Genomic DNA, 17,078 nt, shown 5'->3' with positions numbered 1-17,078 from the left:
AGACACAGGGCGGCCGCTCTGAGGATCTGGGTGCCGTCTCTGGAATGCTTTGCCACCCTCGATGTCCCCCTCTTGGTGGGGGTGGCTGTGTGAGGGTGTGGAGGTGCTAGGAGTAGGTGAAGCTGTCAAGGAGGGTGGGAAGGGGCGGCCGCCCCTGACAGGGACCGACCATGGAGATCCATGTAGTGCGGAGGGGGCTGCCCCGCCCCTCAAGGCCCAGGTGTGAGCTCTGAAACCTCGGGCACCGGGAGAGGGAACGTGGTCTTTTTTTTGTAACTCTGGATTCTAAGAACTTGCAGAGCTGCGACCCAGAAGAGAGGCAGACTGAGGGCTGATGAGAGCTTTGTTTCACGCGGGGCCCATGGCCGCAAGGGTGACAGAGAATGACCCAGGCTGAACGTACATACCTGTTCGGGGGACGGTGTGGAGATGCTCATCCAGGGGAGGGCAGGTCTGTCTCTGGGGCATTCCCAGCGTTTGGCCTTACCACCTGCCTTTCTGCGAGCCCTCAGGGCTGGCCAGCGCCTCGAGGGTCTCCCAAGACTCAGCAGGGTGCTTCCAGATGCCCCGCTGCCGGTATTGCAGAAGGGCATCCCCGCCTCCCCACAGTCCTGTGAACAGGACGGCAAGCGGGCATCCTGATGACAGAGGCAGCGGCCAGCTAAGGGGCAGTGTCAGGGGAAGGGTGAAGTGGCCCCTCTTCTCCCCCAGCCACCCTCATCGTCATTGCCAGAAACTGTCCAAAGACCCTGTTCCGTTGGCACTTTCTTTGCTGATGAATTAATCATAGGCGGCTGACGCATTCTCGCCGCTGCGGCTGGTGGTCGCCGTTGGCCTAATGATCGTGTTTCCAAGAACGAGAACACGGAAGCTGGCAGGGCTCCCGTGGCCCAGAAGTTAGCCACTCTCTGAAATGTTCTAATTACGTTACCTTTGAGTCCATTTACATTGGGGAAACAGGAGGAACCGCTAATGTTCTTAAATCCTTGGGCATTAATATTTGAAGTATAACTTTGGCCTGGGTGATACTTAAATCCTGACATTTGGCTCACAGTATTAGCGAGGAAATTTATTTCCTAATGAGCTTGTTGCCAGTGAAAGGTTAATCAAATCCCTGGGAAGATCTCTGCCCTGAATACCTGTAAGCTGCGCTCAGGAGGAGACACTCTGGACGTGTATGCCTGTGCCACGGGAGGAGGGATGGAGAGAGAAAGGTACATCCCCGGGGCTTAGAGCTAATGAAGTTGAAGGATGGAAGGCCCAGGCAGACCCAGCTTTGCGTGTGTGTACGTGCACAAGTGTGAGTGTGCAATGTGCACAAATGTGTGTATACGTGCACAAGTGTATGTGCACAAGTGTGAGTGTGTATGTGCATGTGCACAGGTGCACGAGTGTGAGCACGCATGTCTGTGAATGTGTGCAGGTGTGCGTGTGCACACGTGTATGTGCATGTGCGCATGTGTGTATATGCAGGTGCACATACACTTATGTGCACACGTGGGTGTGAGAACACCCATGCCTGTGGATGTGTGTGTGCATGCATGTGATTGTGTGCAGGTGTGTGTGCAAGCGTGCATGTGGGAGTGCGTTCGCAGCCCTGTGGTTTGGGTCTGTGTAGAACGCACGTGCTGGGCCTCCGCCTTACATCCCGGTTTGGCCTGTGCCCCGGACGCCAGCTGAGCCGTGGCCTTGGCCGTCCTCAGGGCCCCTCTGGCCTGGCCCTTCACCCAGCTGGGGGGGCTCATCTGCTGAGGTCAGCGAGGCAGGTGCCACTCGTTGGCCTGTGAGGGGCGCCCGAAGGGCAGCACGGCGCTCCGGCCATCCATGCGGGTGACAGGAGAGGGGGCAGGTCAGACGGGGCGGGATGCCTTCATTCCAGTTCTGCCACCTCCCGACGCTGAAGTAACACCAAATCAAACGTGCTTTCACCTAAAATCCTGTGGGTTTGTGGCAGGAGGAGCGACGCTTCAGCGCTGGCAGGGCGGGCAGGGGCCTCACAGTGCGATTTAAGGGCCTCTCATGTTTAAAATAACGTTGATGCACTTAGGGACGAAATCTTCGTTGATTGTCATCGTGTCAGCGCACAGGCTTACTAACATGTTTTATAACTGAGCAGTTATTTTGCAGACGTGAACAAGGTTAAAGGACAGATTGTCCTCTTTGTTTGGGGTGTGTTGCTGGGCTCTCCAGGTCTGGGCCAGGGAACATTCTGGTTGGGGTCAGGGCAGAACTCTGGGGTCTCTGTCCGGGTTTGCAACGGGGCAGGCAGTTCACGTTTAGGACTGCGGGACGCGTGTTGCAGGCCAGGGCAGTGGCGGGTGCCGAGGCCCCAAGGGGACCGAGATGGGGGTGGTGCGGAGGCTGGGAGGAGGCCCTCGTGGCTGGATGTGGGCAGTCGATTCGGGCGGTGGAGCTGGATGAGGGGGGAGGGCAGGGTCCCCCAGGGATTTCGGGGCTGTGCCGCGGGGCGGGTGTCTTCCGTGTGACGTGGCACCCCGTTGGGGCTTTGAACTTGGGGGCGCTACACGATCCCCCCGCGAACTGCGGGGTCGAGGGCAGACCGGGGAGACCGGGGCTCAGGCTGGCGGAGCCTTGGAGGAGCTGCGTCTGCAGGTGGCTCCTTGCAGGGCTCCGGGCTGGGGTGAGCCGGGGAGCTGCCTCGTTCTTCGTGGGGTGCTTCCCAGCAGCACTCGCGAAAAAGACACAGCGCCGAGCACACAGGCACGGGCACCTGTGCTTCACGAGCTCTGTGTTTTTTAAACTGCCTTTTACCCAAGCCCTGGAGACAGACGGTGAGGCCTGGCCGTTCCTTCACACAAGCAGGCCTGGGGCCGAGCCCCGGGGACGCCGTGGCAGTCTTTACACATCGCTGAGCGCGGTTTGCAGACAGACACCTGCGACTTGGGGAGAGGGGGGCGGATGGGGGCTGAGCAGAAATCCGCGTGCTGCTCTGTGTGGTTGGTGGCTGGAGATCTCTGTACCTGTGGCTGAGGCTGTCACTGCTGTCCGTCAGCATGTGATGGGTCCCTGGTCTCCTGTTGAAATACGGGTGACGCCTTAATTCTCAGAGGTGATCTGGAATCAGCTAATCAGACTACCTGAGTTTATGGAATAAGTGAGGAGGGGGTGGGGATTGTGTACGTTTCCTGGTCCCCACGACCTCCCAGCTCCCAAAACAGCCTTCACCAAGGACACAGCGACCCAGGAAGTGTCCGCGGTTTTAGTGGTTGCAGGGTGTCCCGGTGAAGTGAAGAAAAGAAAGGGACTGGAGGCATGAAGGACAGTAGTTTTGAGCCGTGGATTCTGCCCCTCCCAGCCCAGCCGGCCCTGGTTCTGTGTGTCTGTGCCTCTGAGCTCTGTCAAGCACCAGATAGCACATGGCTGTCTCCCTGGAATGAATCTCGCCAGCCAGGTGCGAAGGGATGGGTTTTGCCGCCCAGAGGGGCAGGAGGGACCTGGATTTTATGGCCTCCTTCAGCCCCCAGGAGAAAACAGCCATTAGTTAGGAAGGTAGAGCTTTCTAGGAAGGAAACAGAACATGAAGTAACACTCTTCCCTTGAAAACACAATGACTTATACTCAGCATAACGTGTTGTTCTCAATGCAAACTTGGGGATAAAGGACTAGATTCTAAATGTTCAAAAAGAGAAGAAGAGTGGTTTTCTAAGTTTCATAAAAATGTGAGCTTATTTAAGAAAGGGAGATGGGTCAGGAATTCCAGGCATGGCACCTGTCCTAACAAAAGCTCCCACGGCCCTCTCCACTTCCCTGGAAAATGATCGCAAGCGCTCAGAATTTGAGGGGTCTTGATTCTGTGGCCTCCTTTGGTCCCCCCGAGAGAAGACGTCCGCAGCTGGGAAGATGGTGGGTTTATGTGCAGACAGTTGTTTTAAGTAGAGCCAAAGGTTAAAGGGAGCCCGGGTGCTCTGCAGACGTGTCAGTGCTGGCCTCAGAGTAACGCAGGTGTTGTAACTGGCTTTCAACTACATATTAAGCGTTAATTCAACCCAGAAAAATGACGTGTCTTGGATTTTGCAACCTCGTCCGAAATGGGTCACTAATTTGAGAAAGCTTCGGTACCTGGAATATGCAAGAGCCTTGACGAGTTTCCGGTGTCTTCTTAACTTCAGCATCACCATCCTTGGAACGGGTGCGAAGTGGCTGTCAGTGCTGGAAGAGAAAGACGTGAAGCCAGGTAAGCGTGCCTCCCAGGGTGTCCGTTCCCTGTCTCGCCAGCCGCGGAAATCAGATCCACTCTGTTACCTGGTTCCTGCAAGCCAGGCAGAGGGTGTCGGGTTTGGCTCTAACCTCTCAGTGATTCTGGCTCTAGTGGAAACTCATAGTCTCCAGACGCTGCACACGATCCTGTCCACCGGCTCCCCACTGAATGCCCAGAGCTACGACTATGTCTACAGGTGCATCAAGAGCAGCGTCCTCCTGGGCTCCATCTCAGGTACGGCCCCCACCATGTGCCTGTGCCATGGAGAAGGTTCTGGAAGAACCAGAGGACTCGGGGACCAGGCTTGGCCGTTAAGCGTGCTTCCCCTGTGACCCAGCGAGTCCACCGGCTTGAATTTATCTGCGTGAACAGTCAGCAGGGCATGCACGTTTGCACGGTCGATGTTCCTTATTCTCGGTAGTTATGTTCTAGGGAGAGGCTACAAACACTGAGTTAGCCATTGCTGAACCTTTGCCGGGGGTGGAGAACGTACATACACTCCGCACCCTGATCGTAACCTTAGATCCTAAACAACTCATCCTGGTAGATTCTATTTTCTTTACAAAAGAGAAAACAAGGTTCGCACGTGCCAAGTGACTGGCCTGAGGCCACCCACTAGCTGGGTACAGAGTGGGATTCAAACCTGGTCCTGCCGCCTCAGAGCCGAGCTTCCCGCCCGCCCAGCGCATCCCTTGGTCCTCCCCAGAGCCCGCCTGGTGGGCAGGGGTGCTGCTGTCGGATGGGCGTGGGGCTGTCTGCCGGGCCGGCCCAGCCCATCTCGGGGCAGCCACGTCTGTTAGGCTCTCGGCCTGTCCTCCTGCCGCTGTCCCGAGCGCCCCAGCTCCAATCCGGAAGCAGCGGAAGCAGCACTTCTGCTCCCAGCGCTGTGCTTCGTTGGGGCGCGAGACTGCCCCGAGCTTGCTGGTCACGGCCGTGAACGCGATTCTCCCGTCTTCATGGGACGTGCCAGCCGGTACCTCGAGGTGTCTGGAGGAGGGAGGCAGGTCAGCACGCTTCAATTCTGCCCGGAATTAATCCTGCCAGTTGTTGAAGCATCGAAACATTTTATGTGGGTTTCAATCACCCTGCCCCACCCCGTTCATATACACAGAGCGTGATCAGGGAGAAGACACTTCTTAAATCACAAGGCTGTCTTTTTAGGTGTACAAACAGGTGTAAAGGGGAGCACGGACACCAGTGTCCGGATCGCCGAGTCTAGGAAGGGACCAAGTCGGGGCTCCGTGTATGCCCTCTGCCCACAGCCTCCCCCGCTTTCCTCCCTGGGCTGCCGTCTCCAACCCCTGTGTGCCCCGGTGGGCTCCGTGCGTGTCCCTGTGCCCACAGAGCATCCCGCACCGCGGGCACGTGCGAGGGGGCAGTTGTCAGCGGCTGGGCCCAGGTTCAGGCATTAATGCCACTCCCTCTTGATGGCACCTGGGGTCCGACTCTCTTTCGAGCCCCTCCCTGAAACGGAGTGTTTTGCATCCAGCACGTGCTCTCGTGCGGGAGACTCGCACTCCAGGGACCACAGGGTTTCTGCTTCTCCGATGATTAAGTGAACATAAACCACAGCAAAGAGACTCTGCACGTGACCCGTCTGCCGCGGCAGTTCCTGCAGACAGGTCTGATGGGGCGAAGCTTCCACTTTCGTGAACCTGAGTCTAGGATTTCCGTGCGACCACAAGAGGCCATTTATTTGGTGTCTCCTTCAGCACGTAGCCCTGGTCAGAACGATAAATCACCCGGACACAGGAGGTTCAGTCCAGTTTCTAAGTCACCTCCCCGCTCCCTCCCTGAAGAGAAGCTCAGCTCTCTGGGAATTTTTCTGTATTTATCTGGAGAAAGAGTAGTATATATTTGTCCTCCGGGGTCTTTCTCCTTTATTGTTCATTAATAAAAAACATGGACAGTTCGTCTCAGTTTTCTGAAATTTTTTTTTTTGGCCGTGCCGTGTGGCTTGTGGGATCCTACTTCCCCAACCAGGGATCGAACCCAGGCCCTCGGCAGTGAAAGCCTGGAGCCCTAACCACTGGACCGCCAGGGAAGTCCCGGTCTTCCGAATCTTGAATCTCCTTTTGTTTGCAGGTGGCACCGACATCATGTCTTGCTTCGTGGGCCAGAATCCTTCAATTCCTGTGCACAAAGGGGAAATTCAGGCCCGGAACCTGGGCATGGCCGTGGAGGTGTGGAACGAGGAAGGTGATGGCTCCAAACCCTTTCTCTCTCTGTGACGAGGTGTGAGTAGTAACTTGGATACGCTTGGATGTGTAACTTTGCTTGGGGCCAGTTCTCCAAAACTGCCCCGTCTGAGGGGCCGGCCCCTGCCACCGCTCGCAGACTGACGGCCCCCGAGCCTGGCTGAACACCCGCCGGGCTCCCCGGCCTCCTGCAGCCCGTCTGGCTGAGGGGAGTAGGTGTTGGCCTGCAGCACAGACGGAGGGCCACGTGCTTGGAACCCCAGGCAGGCATGCAAACTCTGGGGACGCTGCTGAGGCCGCCCCACTGCCTCAGCAGCCTCGTGCCCTGACCCTGGCGAGGACCCAGAGCGAGATGCAGGACCCGAGGGGCAGTGCGATACCGTTTGTGCGGTGTTTAGAAACACGCAAAATGACATGTTATCCAGGTGTATGTAGATGTGGTAAAATTATTAACCCACATAAGGGAACGGTACAGGATTGAAGTTGAGCGAGAGTGGGGGGAGCGTGGTGGGGAGCAGTAACGTGGCTTTCGGTGACGCCGGGCTGATGGGCATGTGGGCGGGGCCGGCTGCATGGCTTTGGATGTGTCTGAAATACTCTGTGATAGCTCAGAGCTTAAAAAAGGAGAGAAGGAGAGAAAGAGAGCCGGGGCGTTTGGCTGTGGCGTGTGCTCAGTTTAGCTTTCATTCCTCCCTGGCCAGGAAAGGCAGTCTGGGGGGAGAGCGGTGAACTGGTGTGTACCAAGCCGCTCCCCTGTCAGCCCACGCACTTTTGGAACGACGAGAACGGCAGCAAGTACCGGAAGGCGTATTTCTCCAAATTCCCAGGTGGGTCGGGATGCAGGTGGAGCTGCCCAGATTCCCGCCCAGGCTGGGCCTTCGGTGTCTAATTCTGGATGGGCCTGCCCCCTGCCGGCCCCCCCCAAAGCCTGGTGAGGCTGCTCGCAGCTCATTCTGCCAGGGGGCCAATGATGAATTTTTGATCAGTATCTGGTCAACGTCAGCTTGAAGCCATCTTATGAAACCCTAATCTGGGTGTAGATTACTCTTAACCACCCTCTGTGCCCGGAGCCCCTTGGCCCGGAGCCCTGCTCCTGGCCGCCGGCACGACCCGCTGGTTTGGCTGCGTAGGGGCGGGAGGCCTGCTTGCTTATCCAGGCTCGTCTGCCTGTTCGGGGAGAGATGCGTGTGTGAGAGGTGTCTGGCTGGGGTCTCCTCTGTCTCACACCCCATCAACCAGTCCTCGTGGAGGTGATGGGAGAAGAGAGCTTTTGCAGCGGGATGATTAATTCCAGGCCGTCACTCACTCAGGCTGCCAGCCTCTGTTCACCTTCGGAGTGGTGTCTTGCCCCAGAGCTGGAAAGTCTCTTTATTTAAAGCTCTGATTCCTGCCTCCTTATCTTATTTCATAAGCAACCTCGAGTGATTGCAGCTATGTAACTCATAATGTAGCGAGCCTTCTGCTCCAGAGTTATTTACACCTAAGTACTTGCTGTCTTCAACCTCTAGAAAGGTAATTCTATTTGGCATAAATCACATGTGGTGAATCAGAAAGCGGCAGGTGACCATCGCGGGTAGAAGGTGCCACGGGTCCGTCCCGTTTCTCTACTCGGCCTTGCGTGTTCCCGTGTAATGTCCCACATAAAAGCCATCGTACCTGGCATAGCACGTCGCATTTGAGGGTAGTGGGAGCATCCCTCCCCACCATGTGGCCTGGCCTCCATTGGATGCCTCTGCATTTAAGCCCCACCTTGGGTCCTGCCAGTGTGTAGCTGTTCAGACAGACTAAAGCAGACTAGAGAGAGAGAGAAGTTCCTCAAATGACCTTGAAGAGGAGTCGGGGCTCCTGTCCTAGGAAGGGATTAGAACCTCAGCTTGAAGATCCATCTAAGAAATGACATCTCTTCGTCTTCTGCAACACTGCTCTTTGAAAACTCTTTTCTGTCATTTTTTGTTATATATGCAAGGGTTCTCATGATAAATGTCTCTCAGGATTAATTTCAGAAAAAGTCTTTATTTCCAAAGCTCTGATATTCCTTCTTGGAGGAAACAAATACTTGGTGACCTGTTATATTTTCCATTTTTGCCTTGGCTGCCAGGAAACTCAGAGCTGCCATCACTGCTTTGTTGTAGCAGTCCTCTCACCCCAGTGCAGAGTTTCTGATCCTTTCAATAATCCCATCATATAGTTGGCTTTATAGGTAGCTTCCTCATACTTTCTGGAAGTAGGTGTGACATACAAATAAATACGGAGAAAAAAGGGCAGATAAGATAATGGGATCTGAAGCTGTTGGTCATGGTCAGGGTGGACACAGGCTGAACTTAGACCACTTCTCCAGGCCCAGCACTGAGAGATTCTTGGACTGTGTAGGACATGGCTCGATGATAAAAGAAAACAACAACAAAGAAGCAAGGTCTTCCTTTCTGCAACAGGCATCTGACTTACAGACATCACTACCCTGAAAAATTAGGCCAGGTGAAAATGTAAACTGACAAGGTGCCGATATGGAGACGTATCCAAGAATTTATTAAGTGACAAATAGGAGTGCAGAACCGAGGGCATTGTATGCCTTCTGTGTGAGTGTTTAAAAGGAAATGTATGTGTGTGAATAATACGAGCCATTTTGATTTTCTTTGTGACTTTTAATTATCTTTAAAAACCTAATAAAAATTTAATAGGAGATTAAAAGCAGACTTTAGAAAGATTTAGATCATTCTGATTCTTCAAAGCAATGATTTCAGCTCTGAGTTTCCTGGTAGCCAAGGCAAAAATGGAAGTATGATGGGTACAGGTGACTGAAGATGGTAAATTCCAAATAGGAGACCAGGCCTGCCCATGAGCCATCAAGATTTTGAGCTTGATGAGGTGGAGCAGGCAGAGCTTCCATTGGCCCTCGTTAGCTAAACAGGTCCAGTGGTCACAGGTCCTTTAATAAGAGAAGCGTGTATGTGCAATGTGTTGTTTATTTATATTTACATTTATGTACATGGAAAGCTGGGCCATCTTTTTTTTTTTTTTTAATGTGCAGGTATACATGCTCACTGTAAAAAGATTTCAGGCAGTAGACCTCCAGGAATTAAAAGCAGGAGAAAGGCTGGGTTTGCCCATTCATCCTGGTGTACTTGTTCACGGGTCCCATCACCGAAATGGGAGAGCACGAGGAAAATCAGAGTGAAGCAAAATCACCATGAAAACAAGAGAGTTTGAACTGCAGGCCCAGGGGCATGGAAACCTAGAAAGAAACCCTTAATTTCTCTGACGTGGCAACCGGACACCAGAGCCTCCAGCCACTTGTGGATTCATCCCCTCAGCTTTGGTTTTGCAAGAGGTTGAAGCATGTCATTTCATTTTCACAAATGAAAACTTCTTCCGGGAGATTTGCATCTTCCTTTTTCTTTGCATTTCCAGGGCTTCAGTAAGGATCAGACTCATGGGAGGTCTGACTCCATATAAGCCAGACTGTGTGTGGATCTTGGCACCCAAGTTCCAAAATGAAAAAGGATTCCTGGGAGGTGGGTGGGACAGGCCCTGCTGCTTTGTCTGCAGCTTGCTGTCTCCTGGGACCACCATGTATAAGCCTGGTTTTCTGTGTAGCCATACAGATGTGCTTCTGCAAAACTTTGGCATGTCATTTGCAAGCCTAGGAATGACTTCCACCCGTTTGTGTAGGGGAACCCTTTAAATATCCAATTAGAAAGGAGAGGTTTCAGCCACAGCAATCAGACAAGAAAAAGAAAGAAAATGCGTCCATATTGGAAGGGAAGAAGTAAAACTGTCACTGTTTGCAGATGACATGATGCTATATATAGAAAACCCTAAAGTCTCCACCAAAAAGCTATTAGAACTAATAAATGAATTTAGTAAAGTTGTAGGGCACAAGGTTAAGATACAGAAATGTGTTGTTTTCCTGTACACTAATAATGAACTATCGGAAAGAGAAAGCAAGAAAACAATTCCTTTAAAGCTGCATCAAAAAGAATAAAATACCTAGTGGGGAAAAAAAAGAAAAGGTTTTATTTTTTAGCTTGGGGAGGAGGGAAGAAGGCCCTCGAGGCCTCCCGTCCTCTTTGCTCAGAATAAATGAGCTCATGAGGCCTTTCCTTCTCTTCCATGGCCTCCCACGCACTGCATGCTCCCTGCGGGCCGGGGACCTGGGCTTCATCTCCGGAGAAGCCTTGGTCGTGGCTTGTAGCCACTTGTTGGGATGAGGGCCTCAACGGAGTATGTTGTCATTGGAGCGGTAGCAGCTCAGAGTCACGCGCCGACTGGGTTATTAGCACTCACAGTTGGGACGTGTGTCAAGAACTCGGAAGGAAGAGATGGCGTCCGTGAGGACCCTGTGCTGGCTTGGTCTGCCATTTTCCCCTGGCTGGATCGCAGGGGCTCTGGGGCTTATTCCAGGAGGCCAGGCAAATGAGTTCCGAGTTGCACAGAGCCGGCAGAGCTGTGCTTTTGACTGCCTCCTCCCACCGGGCGTCTCCTCTATTTGTGGGACCCGCCAAGGGAGGAGGCCTCCAGGCAGTTCCCCTGTGTGGCGTGGCTTCTCTCTGCTGCTCCGTGTCGGGTGGAGGATGTGTCCAAAGCTGGGGCCTGATCCCTTGGATCTGTTGCTTTGCTGCATCCAGGACGGGGGCCTCCCCATGAACGACACCAGCCCAAGGGCCCAGCTGCGCACTGCGGGCCACGTCGGGGTGGCTCAGGGCGCGCGGTGTCAGTGTCACCTGTTTCTTCCCTCTGTCTCCGCCCTCCATGTGCCCCGGGTTTTACCTGCTCATTAAGCCTCTGTCTCCGTGGCTGGTGCCTTAGTTCAGGCTTAGGTTACCGGGACTGTTGCAGTAGCCTCCTGCCTGGTCATGCTCCTTCTGTTTATTCTGTTACAAGGTGGGCCCCAACCCCTCTGGACCTGCTCCCTCAGCCACCCCAGACCACCCTCTCTTCCCAAGGCGGGGCTTGTACTTTCCCACCCTCCATTCAGAGGCCCCCCTCAAAGCTCCATTGATCTCCCCAGTCCCCGCCTTCACATCCTCACTGCTGGGGTTGCTCTCAGGCCCTGTGAATTCCCGCAACCCTCGTTGGTACCTGCGGGAGGGGTGTTTCTTGCGTGCTGCCGCATCTCAGACCTGGGTGTAGGGCGGACCCCACTAGGTGTGCCCTTGGGGGTGGGAGCTGTCTGGTTCACTTCCACCCCCAGACCCACAACACACCTGCTTCTGGGCCTCGGGTGTGTCTGTTGACGAGAGTTACGTTGGTGTCATGCCTTCCAAGGGCGTCTGTCCAGGCAGCCGGTCAGAATCCTGTCCCCTTGGGGTGACCGAGTCCCTCTGCCCCCCCCCCGGCAGGTGTCTGGGTGCACGGCGACTACTGCAGAATCAACCCCAAGACCAGGGGCGTCATCATGCTGGGCCGAAGGTGAGGGCCGTGGACTTGGCTTCTCTTCCCTGGGGCCCCGCTTCCCGAGGCATCTGGGCAGGGAGAGGGTGGCGCTTCCCGTGTCCTGGACCCTTCCATCTGCTTGGCCTGCGAGGTGGGTTGGCTGCCCCATTTGGGGCCTTTCCTGCGTTCTTCCTGTGTCAGCTTCCCAGGGGTGGGTCTGGGCCTGACCCACATTTCTGTGCCCTGCAGTGGTGGGTCGGGGGGCTTTGGGGTGGGAGGCCTGTGGCCAACGTGAGCCCCACGTCTTGTCTGCCGTCGCTACGGCCCTTCCTGGAGTGAAGGGGGGAGGGGTGCCCGCACCCGGGAGGGGGCACCTGTGCGGGGGGAAGGGGCAGGGAGGTGGCTGATGTCCCCAAACAGAGGGGACCCCCTTGATAGCTAGCTTTGAGTTTAGAGGGAGAAAGGGGGTGGTTGGGATTAGGAGCTGGGGAGGCGCCGGTACTGACGGCATGTGGTCGTGGAAACGGGGTGACTGTCCCTGGGGCCCCTGCGGCGGGCCTCACTCTGGAGCCGCCACGTGTCCACGACCTCGTCTCTCTCTCCAGTGACAGCACACTCAACCCCAACGGAGTGCGATTCGGCAGCTCGGAAATCTATAACATCGGTGAGCATTCTCCTCTGTCCCGGCATTATTCCCAAGTCATCCAGGAGCGGCGCAAGGACCTGCTTTCCAAAGATGCCACCTTTTGGCATAACTCTTGCCCCTTTGCCTCCGGGCGTGAGAATAGACATGTATGAGGGTGTCCTTCTTTCTAGAACATGCCTCGTCCACACTGCTTGTCGCTCAAAAAACCTCAGGACAGGATTCTTAAGGTCCCGTGGCCCATCCCCATTCCGTTACATCTCATCCTCACGGTGAGCTCCATCAGGTTGGTCAACTGTGTCTACTCTTTATGGGTGGAGAAAGACACACAGAGAGGTTGTGTGATTGCTGGCAGTCACACAGCACCATCCAGGACGCCAAATAAAGACAGTGGGCCTTATGGGTGCACAGTAGAGTCACCTGTGAGCCTTCAAAATGTCCCACCGGGGCCACGAAATCAGCCTCCCGGGGAGGTGGCCTCATGCGGATGACAGAGTCCCAAAGTCATGTCAAGGTTGTGTAATCAGGGTGGAATCTCGATCCATGTGATTCCAGCCTTTCTTCCTCCCACCAGTGGAGTACCCTCGCGGCACTTGATTCCTTTTCTTATTTTTAAATTTGTAATTGAGTAAGTAAGGCAGGTGCCCGGCTCCTTGTAAGACGTCAGCCCTTCCAGCGCAAGCTACGGCTCTCTGACTCTGCTGGTGATAGGTGTCCTTCTGCCTGTTCCCCGGGGCTCCTGCCGGGGGGAGGCCAGGGGAGCCACTGCAGTCCCCATCAAGGCGGGATGGTGTGAGAGCGAGGCCCTGGCCCTGTCTCCGCAGTGGAGGCCTTCAAGGAGGTCCTGGACAGCCTGTGTGTCCCCCAGTACAACAAGGACGGGCAGGAGAGGGTGATCCTCTTCCTGAAGATGGCTTCCGGCCACACCTTCCGGCCCGACCTGGTGAAGAGGATCTGCAGCGCCATCCGCCTGGGCCTGTCCGCCCGGCACGTGCCCAGCCTCGTCCTGGAGACCCAGGGCATCCCGGTACGGCCCCCCACGAGCCCGCATGCTTCCGGAGCTCTCATCTAGACGCTTGCTCAGGCTTTATATATAGTTGGTCCCCGTTGCCTGGCAACCCCATCCTGTTTTCGGCCATCTCCCTCTCTCTCTTTTTTTTTTTTTTTTTTTTTACTCTTCCTAAATTGCATGTAAAGCAACTTCTGCTAAATACCAGTCTTCAGAGGGTAAGCAGGCCCCGCCCGGCACGTCCAACTGGCTTTTCCCCTGTGTGGTTTTAGCGTGTGCTCCAATTATTAATGCAAAAATTAATTTTAACTTTTTAAAGAGTCGCTGGGGTGCCGTTCCTCTTGCCTTTTAATTTTAAGTTCTACCTGCAGAAAGAAGATTTGAATCTGTTTAGAGGCGCAGCTCCAGAAAGCTGCCTCCCCCCGCAATACTTTGTTTAGGTTCTCAGTGCGGGAGGAGATGCACTCAGATCGGATCACGGCTTTAACTTGTGGTCGCTTACAAAACGAAGGCCTCTGTCAGCCGAGAAGGCCTCTGTGTATACACGTGTGTGCGCACACAGCAGCGTAAGGGCACAGCCGAGCCAAGCCCGCAGAGTAGCTGTTCACAGAGGCGGGGATGGGAACGGGTTAACCGGGCCACTGGGGGAAGGAGAGTCTGGATGTCGCTCCCCGAGCAGGGGCGGGCATGTGAGGTGCAGTTAGAACCAGGGCTTTTTATACCGTCCACATATTTCCTTCCCACTTTGGTTATGCGTAGGAAGGGCCCCCGCGGCCTGGGAGTTCTCTTGTCTCACTCGGCGGGTGACTCCGGGTGACACTGTGCAGACAGTGGCTCTCAGGGAGAGAAGGGGCTTCTTGAGTCAGTGACACTCACTGTCTTTTCCCTGGTGAGGGTCTTAGGCTTCCCTTCAGTGGATCAGTTCTGTCTGGATCTGGAACAGTTTGGGGAACTAGAATGTGAGAGTCCCCTTCGCTTTGTTTTGTTGAGAATGAATCTGTGTCCTTTGCTGCTGAAATGGTGATTCCCAAACTGTATCTGCTCACAAGAAAAGTGGAGCGATTTGCTGGAAGGTGAGGAACACCCCAGCCTGCCTTTCTTTCCGTCCTCAGCCTGGCTCTCGTCCCCTGACTTCTGGGCACTCAGTTCAGCTCTCTCCTCCTCCATCCGCTTGGCCTGTGAAGTCGTTTAGAGGGTTCCTGGGGCTTTTTCAAGCGCCCTCGTGTTCTCAGATCCCTGTGGTCCGAACTAATGGAGCGCTTCGGAGAGGATTCGCCCTATGCCACCAGGCTGGGGGGTGGGGGGTCTGGCCCAGCCACAGGGACTCGGCGCTGGACACAGCCAAGGTCACGGCCGGAGGTCTGGTCACACCAAGGGGAGCACGAACGGGCATCTGAGGCCCTGCCAGGCTGGAGGGCCCGGCGGCCACGACTGCCCTGATCTCAGCAATCTTTGTCACTGGTCACAGCTGACGTGCTGGCCCATCCTGACGGGAGGCTGTGCCTTATCTCCTGGGTAGGGGGGTAGGGAGGGGGCCAAGCAGGAGTCCAGGGACCTTCTGCCCCACCCCAGCCCTTCTCACCAAGAAGCAGGAGAAGATTTCTTTTTTTTTTTTTTTTTTTTTTTTTTTTTTTGCAGTACGCGGGCCTCTCACTGCTGTGGCCTCTCCCATTGCGGAGCACAGGCTCCGGGCGCGCAGACCCAGCCGCTCTGCGGCATGTGGGATCTTCCCGGACCGGGGCACGAACCCGTGTCCCCTGCATCGGCAGGCGGACTCTCAACCACTGTGCCACCAGGGAAGCCCAGGAGAAGGATTTCTTCTCAAACGATGCCTTGTTTGTTTTGTCAGCTGATGCAGGCTGTTCTTGGGGCTTTAAAGCACAGAAAGCACGCGAGACGTTTGCATTTCAGGGCGAGAGGGGCTGACGACACCCCAGTGACAGGTGGTCCCTCAGAAGCCGGTGCTCAGATCCTTAATTAGTTCACACGTAGACCGAGGTTTTCAATGAATGAATTTTAATTACATCTCAGGATAAAAAAAAAAAAAAAGCCAGTGTGAGGAGAGATCAGGGCACCGGCGGCTTTATTAAAGGGCTCTCTGTTTGTTCCAGAACTTTCCTGGTCCCTAAACACGCCAGCACAGCCGCCAAATGACCATTGGGGTTAAAGATGAAACGTGTGCTATGAATTTTAGAGGGGCCTTTGAGCATTTGGACAGAGTCCGACTATGGGAAAAGCAGTGCCCCATCTCATTCAGATGACGGTTTTGGGGGAAGATTTGCTGGAAGTTTGGCGAGGCTCTTGGACGTAGCTCACTTTCCGGTGGTCAGGGACAGTCACAGGAAGCCAGCCCACTCCTGAAATAAGCTAGTCTTTCTAATATAATAAACAGTGTAAGAAAGTAAATGTAAGTAAGAAAGAGGCAGTGTAACAGCGAGGCACGTCCGAGAGCTGTGTGCGCCTTATCAGCTTGCCCACAGCCTCGGGGTGATGCTCTGGCCCCCAGTTGATGTTCCAGGGGACAAACCCAGGTTAAGGAACTCGCTCACGGTCACCCACCGAGAATCGCTCGCTCTGGTTGCTCCAGGTCACGATGGTCGTCTCGGCTTGGACATGCCCAGATGTCAGAGCTGAGGGACTTCTTTCCCCTTCGGGTCTAAACGCTCTTCCTGTCTGCTTCCTCCCCTCCCCTGGCAGTACACCCTCAACGGCAAGAAAGTGGAAATGGCCGTGAAGCAGATCATCGCTGGGAAAACCGTGGAGCACCACAAAGCCTTCTCAAACCCCGAGACCCTGGATTTGTACCGGGACGTCCCCGAGCTGCAGGACTTTTGAGCCAGGCCAGCTGGCACATCCCTGAGCCACACAAGTCTGTACTGTCACTTCTGTGCGTTCAAGAAGTTACTTAGAGGGACTTCCCTGGTGGCGCAGTGGTTAGCAGTCCACCTGCCAATGCACGGGACACGGGTTCGAGCCTGGTCCGCGAGGATCCCACATGCCGCGGAGCAGCGAAGCCCGTGCGCCACAACTACTGAAGCCTGTGCTCTGGAGCCTGTGCTCTGCGAGGAGAGAAGCCACCGCAATGAGAAGCCCGCTCGCCGCAACTAGAGAAAGCCCGGGGACAGCAACGAAGACCCAACGCAGCCAAAAATAAATAAATGAATAAATAAATAAATAAATTATAAAAAAAAAAAAAAAAGAAATGACTTAGAAACCTACGGCTCTTCGAAAAGGAGTTTGCACCAAGTCCGTAGGCCTGGGGAAGAACGATTCTCTGCTCTGCGGTTTCATCTGGTGGATCCCTGAGTCTTCCACCCGCCACAGGGGGATCCTGACCTTCAGGGGCCGAAAGGGAGGGTTTGGGTTGTATGTGTGGCAGTCTGGAGATTGTATGTCTTTGCACACTCGCAGGGAGGAGCTGGGGTCTCCTGTGCGTGCACCGGCATGGCCGACGCCTGGTCTCCATCCAGGGCCCGCAGGCATCCTGGTGACGGCTCACCCCAGGGCAGTGACCGGCCTGCAGCCTTGTACTGTGGTTCCATTTCCCCCTCTTAAGGCCCAGATCTCTCTCTTCCCTTTGTTTTGGTCTCCCGGCTCTGGCCTCCACCCTTCAGGGCCCATCTGTCTGCTGTGGCA

General features: G+C 54.9%; 1 protein-coding gene across 5 annotated transcripts in view; it reads left to right on the top strand.

Annotated features, from left to right (window-relative positions):
* AACS (acetoacetyl-CoA synthetase) overlaps positions 1 to 16,645 on the top strand; it is a 50,031-nt gene extending 33,386 nt beyond the window's left edge. Inside the window, exons 11-18 of one of the 5 annotated variants that reach the window (XM_022597759.3) lie at positions 4,131 to 4,195; positions 4,331 to 4,453; positions 6,305 to 6,418; positions 7,119 to 7,244; positions 11,757 to 11,826; positions 12,396 to 12,454; positions 13,258 to 13,460; positions 16,140 to 16,645. In XM_022597759.3, coding sequence (XP_022453467.2) covers positions 4,131 to 4,195; positions 4,331 to 4,453; positions 6,305 to 6,418; positions 7,119 to 7,244; positions 11,757 to 11,826; positions 12,396 to 12,454; positions 13,258 to 13,460; positions 16,140 to 16,277 — 898 coding nt within the window. In that variant the 3' untranslated portion in view covers positions 16,278 to 16,645. The remainder of the gene's footprint in view (positions 1 to 4,130; positions 4,196 to 4,330; positions 4,454 to 6,304; positions 6,419 to 7,118; positions 7,245 to 11,756; positions 11,827 to 12,395; positions 12,455 to 13,257; positions 13,461 to 16,139) is intronic. The other 4 variants (XM_089894354.1, XM_022597760.3, XM_089894355.1 and 1 more) reach the window with 4 other exon arrangements.
* The last annotated feature ends 433 nt before the right edge of the window (positions 16,646 to 17,078 follow it).

Source organism: Delphinapterus leucas, chromosome 14, assembly GCF_059928025.1.
Source record: "Delphinapterus leucas isolate spDelLeu-1000000601 "Yukka" chromosome 14, BTC_Dleu_Yukka2, whole genome shotgun sequence".
Classification (NCBI taxonomy): Eukaryota; Metazoa; Chordata; class Mammalia; order Artiodactyla; family Monodontidae; genus Delphinapterus; species Delphinapterus leucas.
The sequence above is the reverse complement of the archived record's forward strand: the minus strand, read 5'-3'. Positions and strand labels throughout refer to the sequence as shown.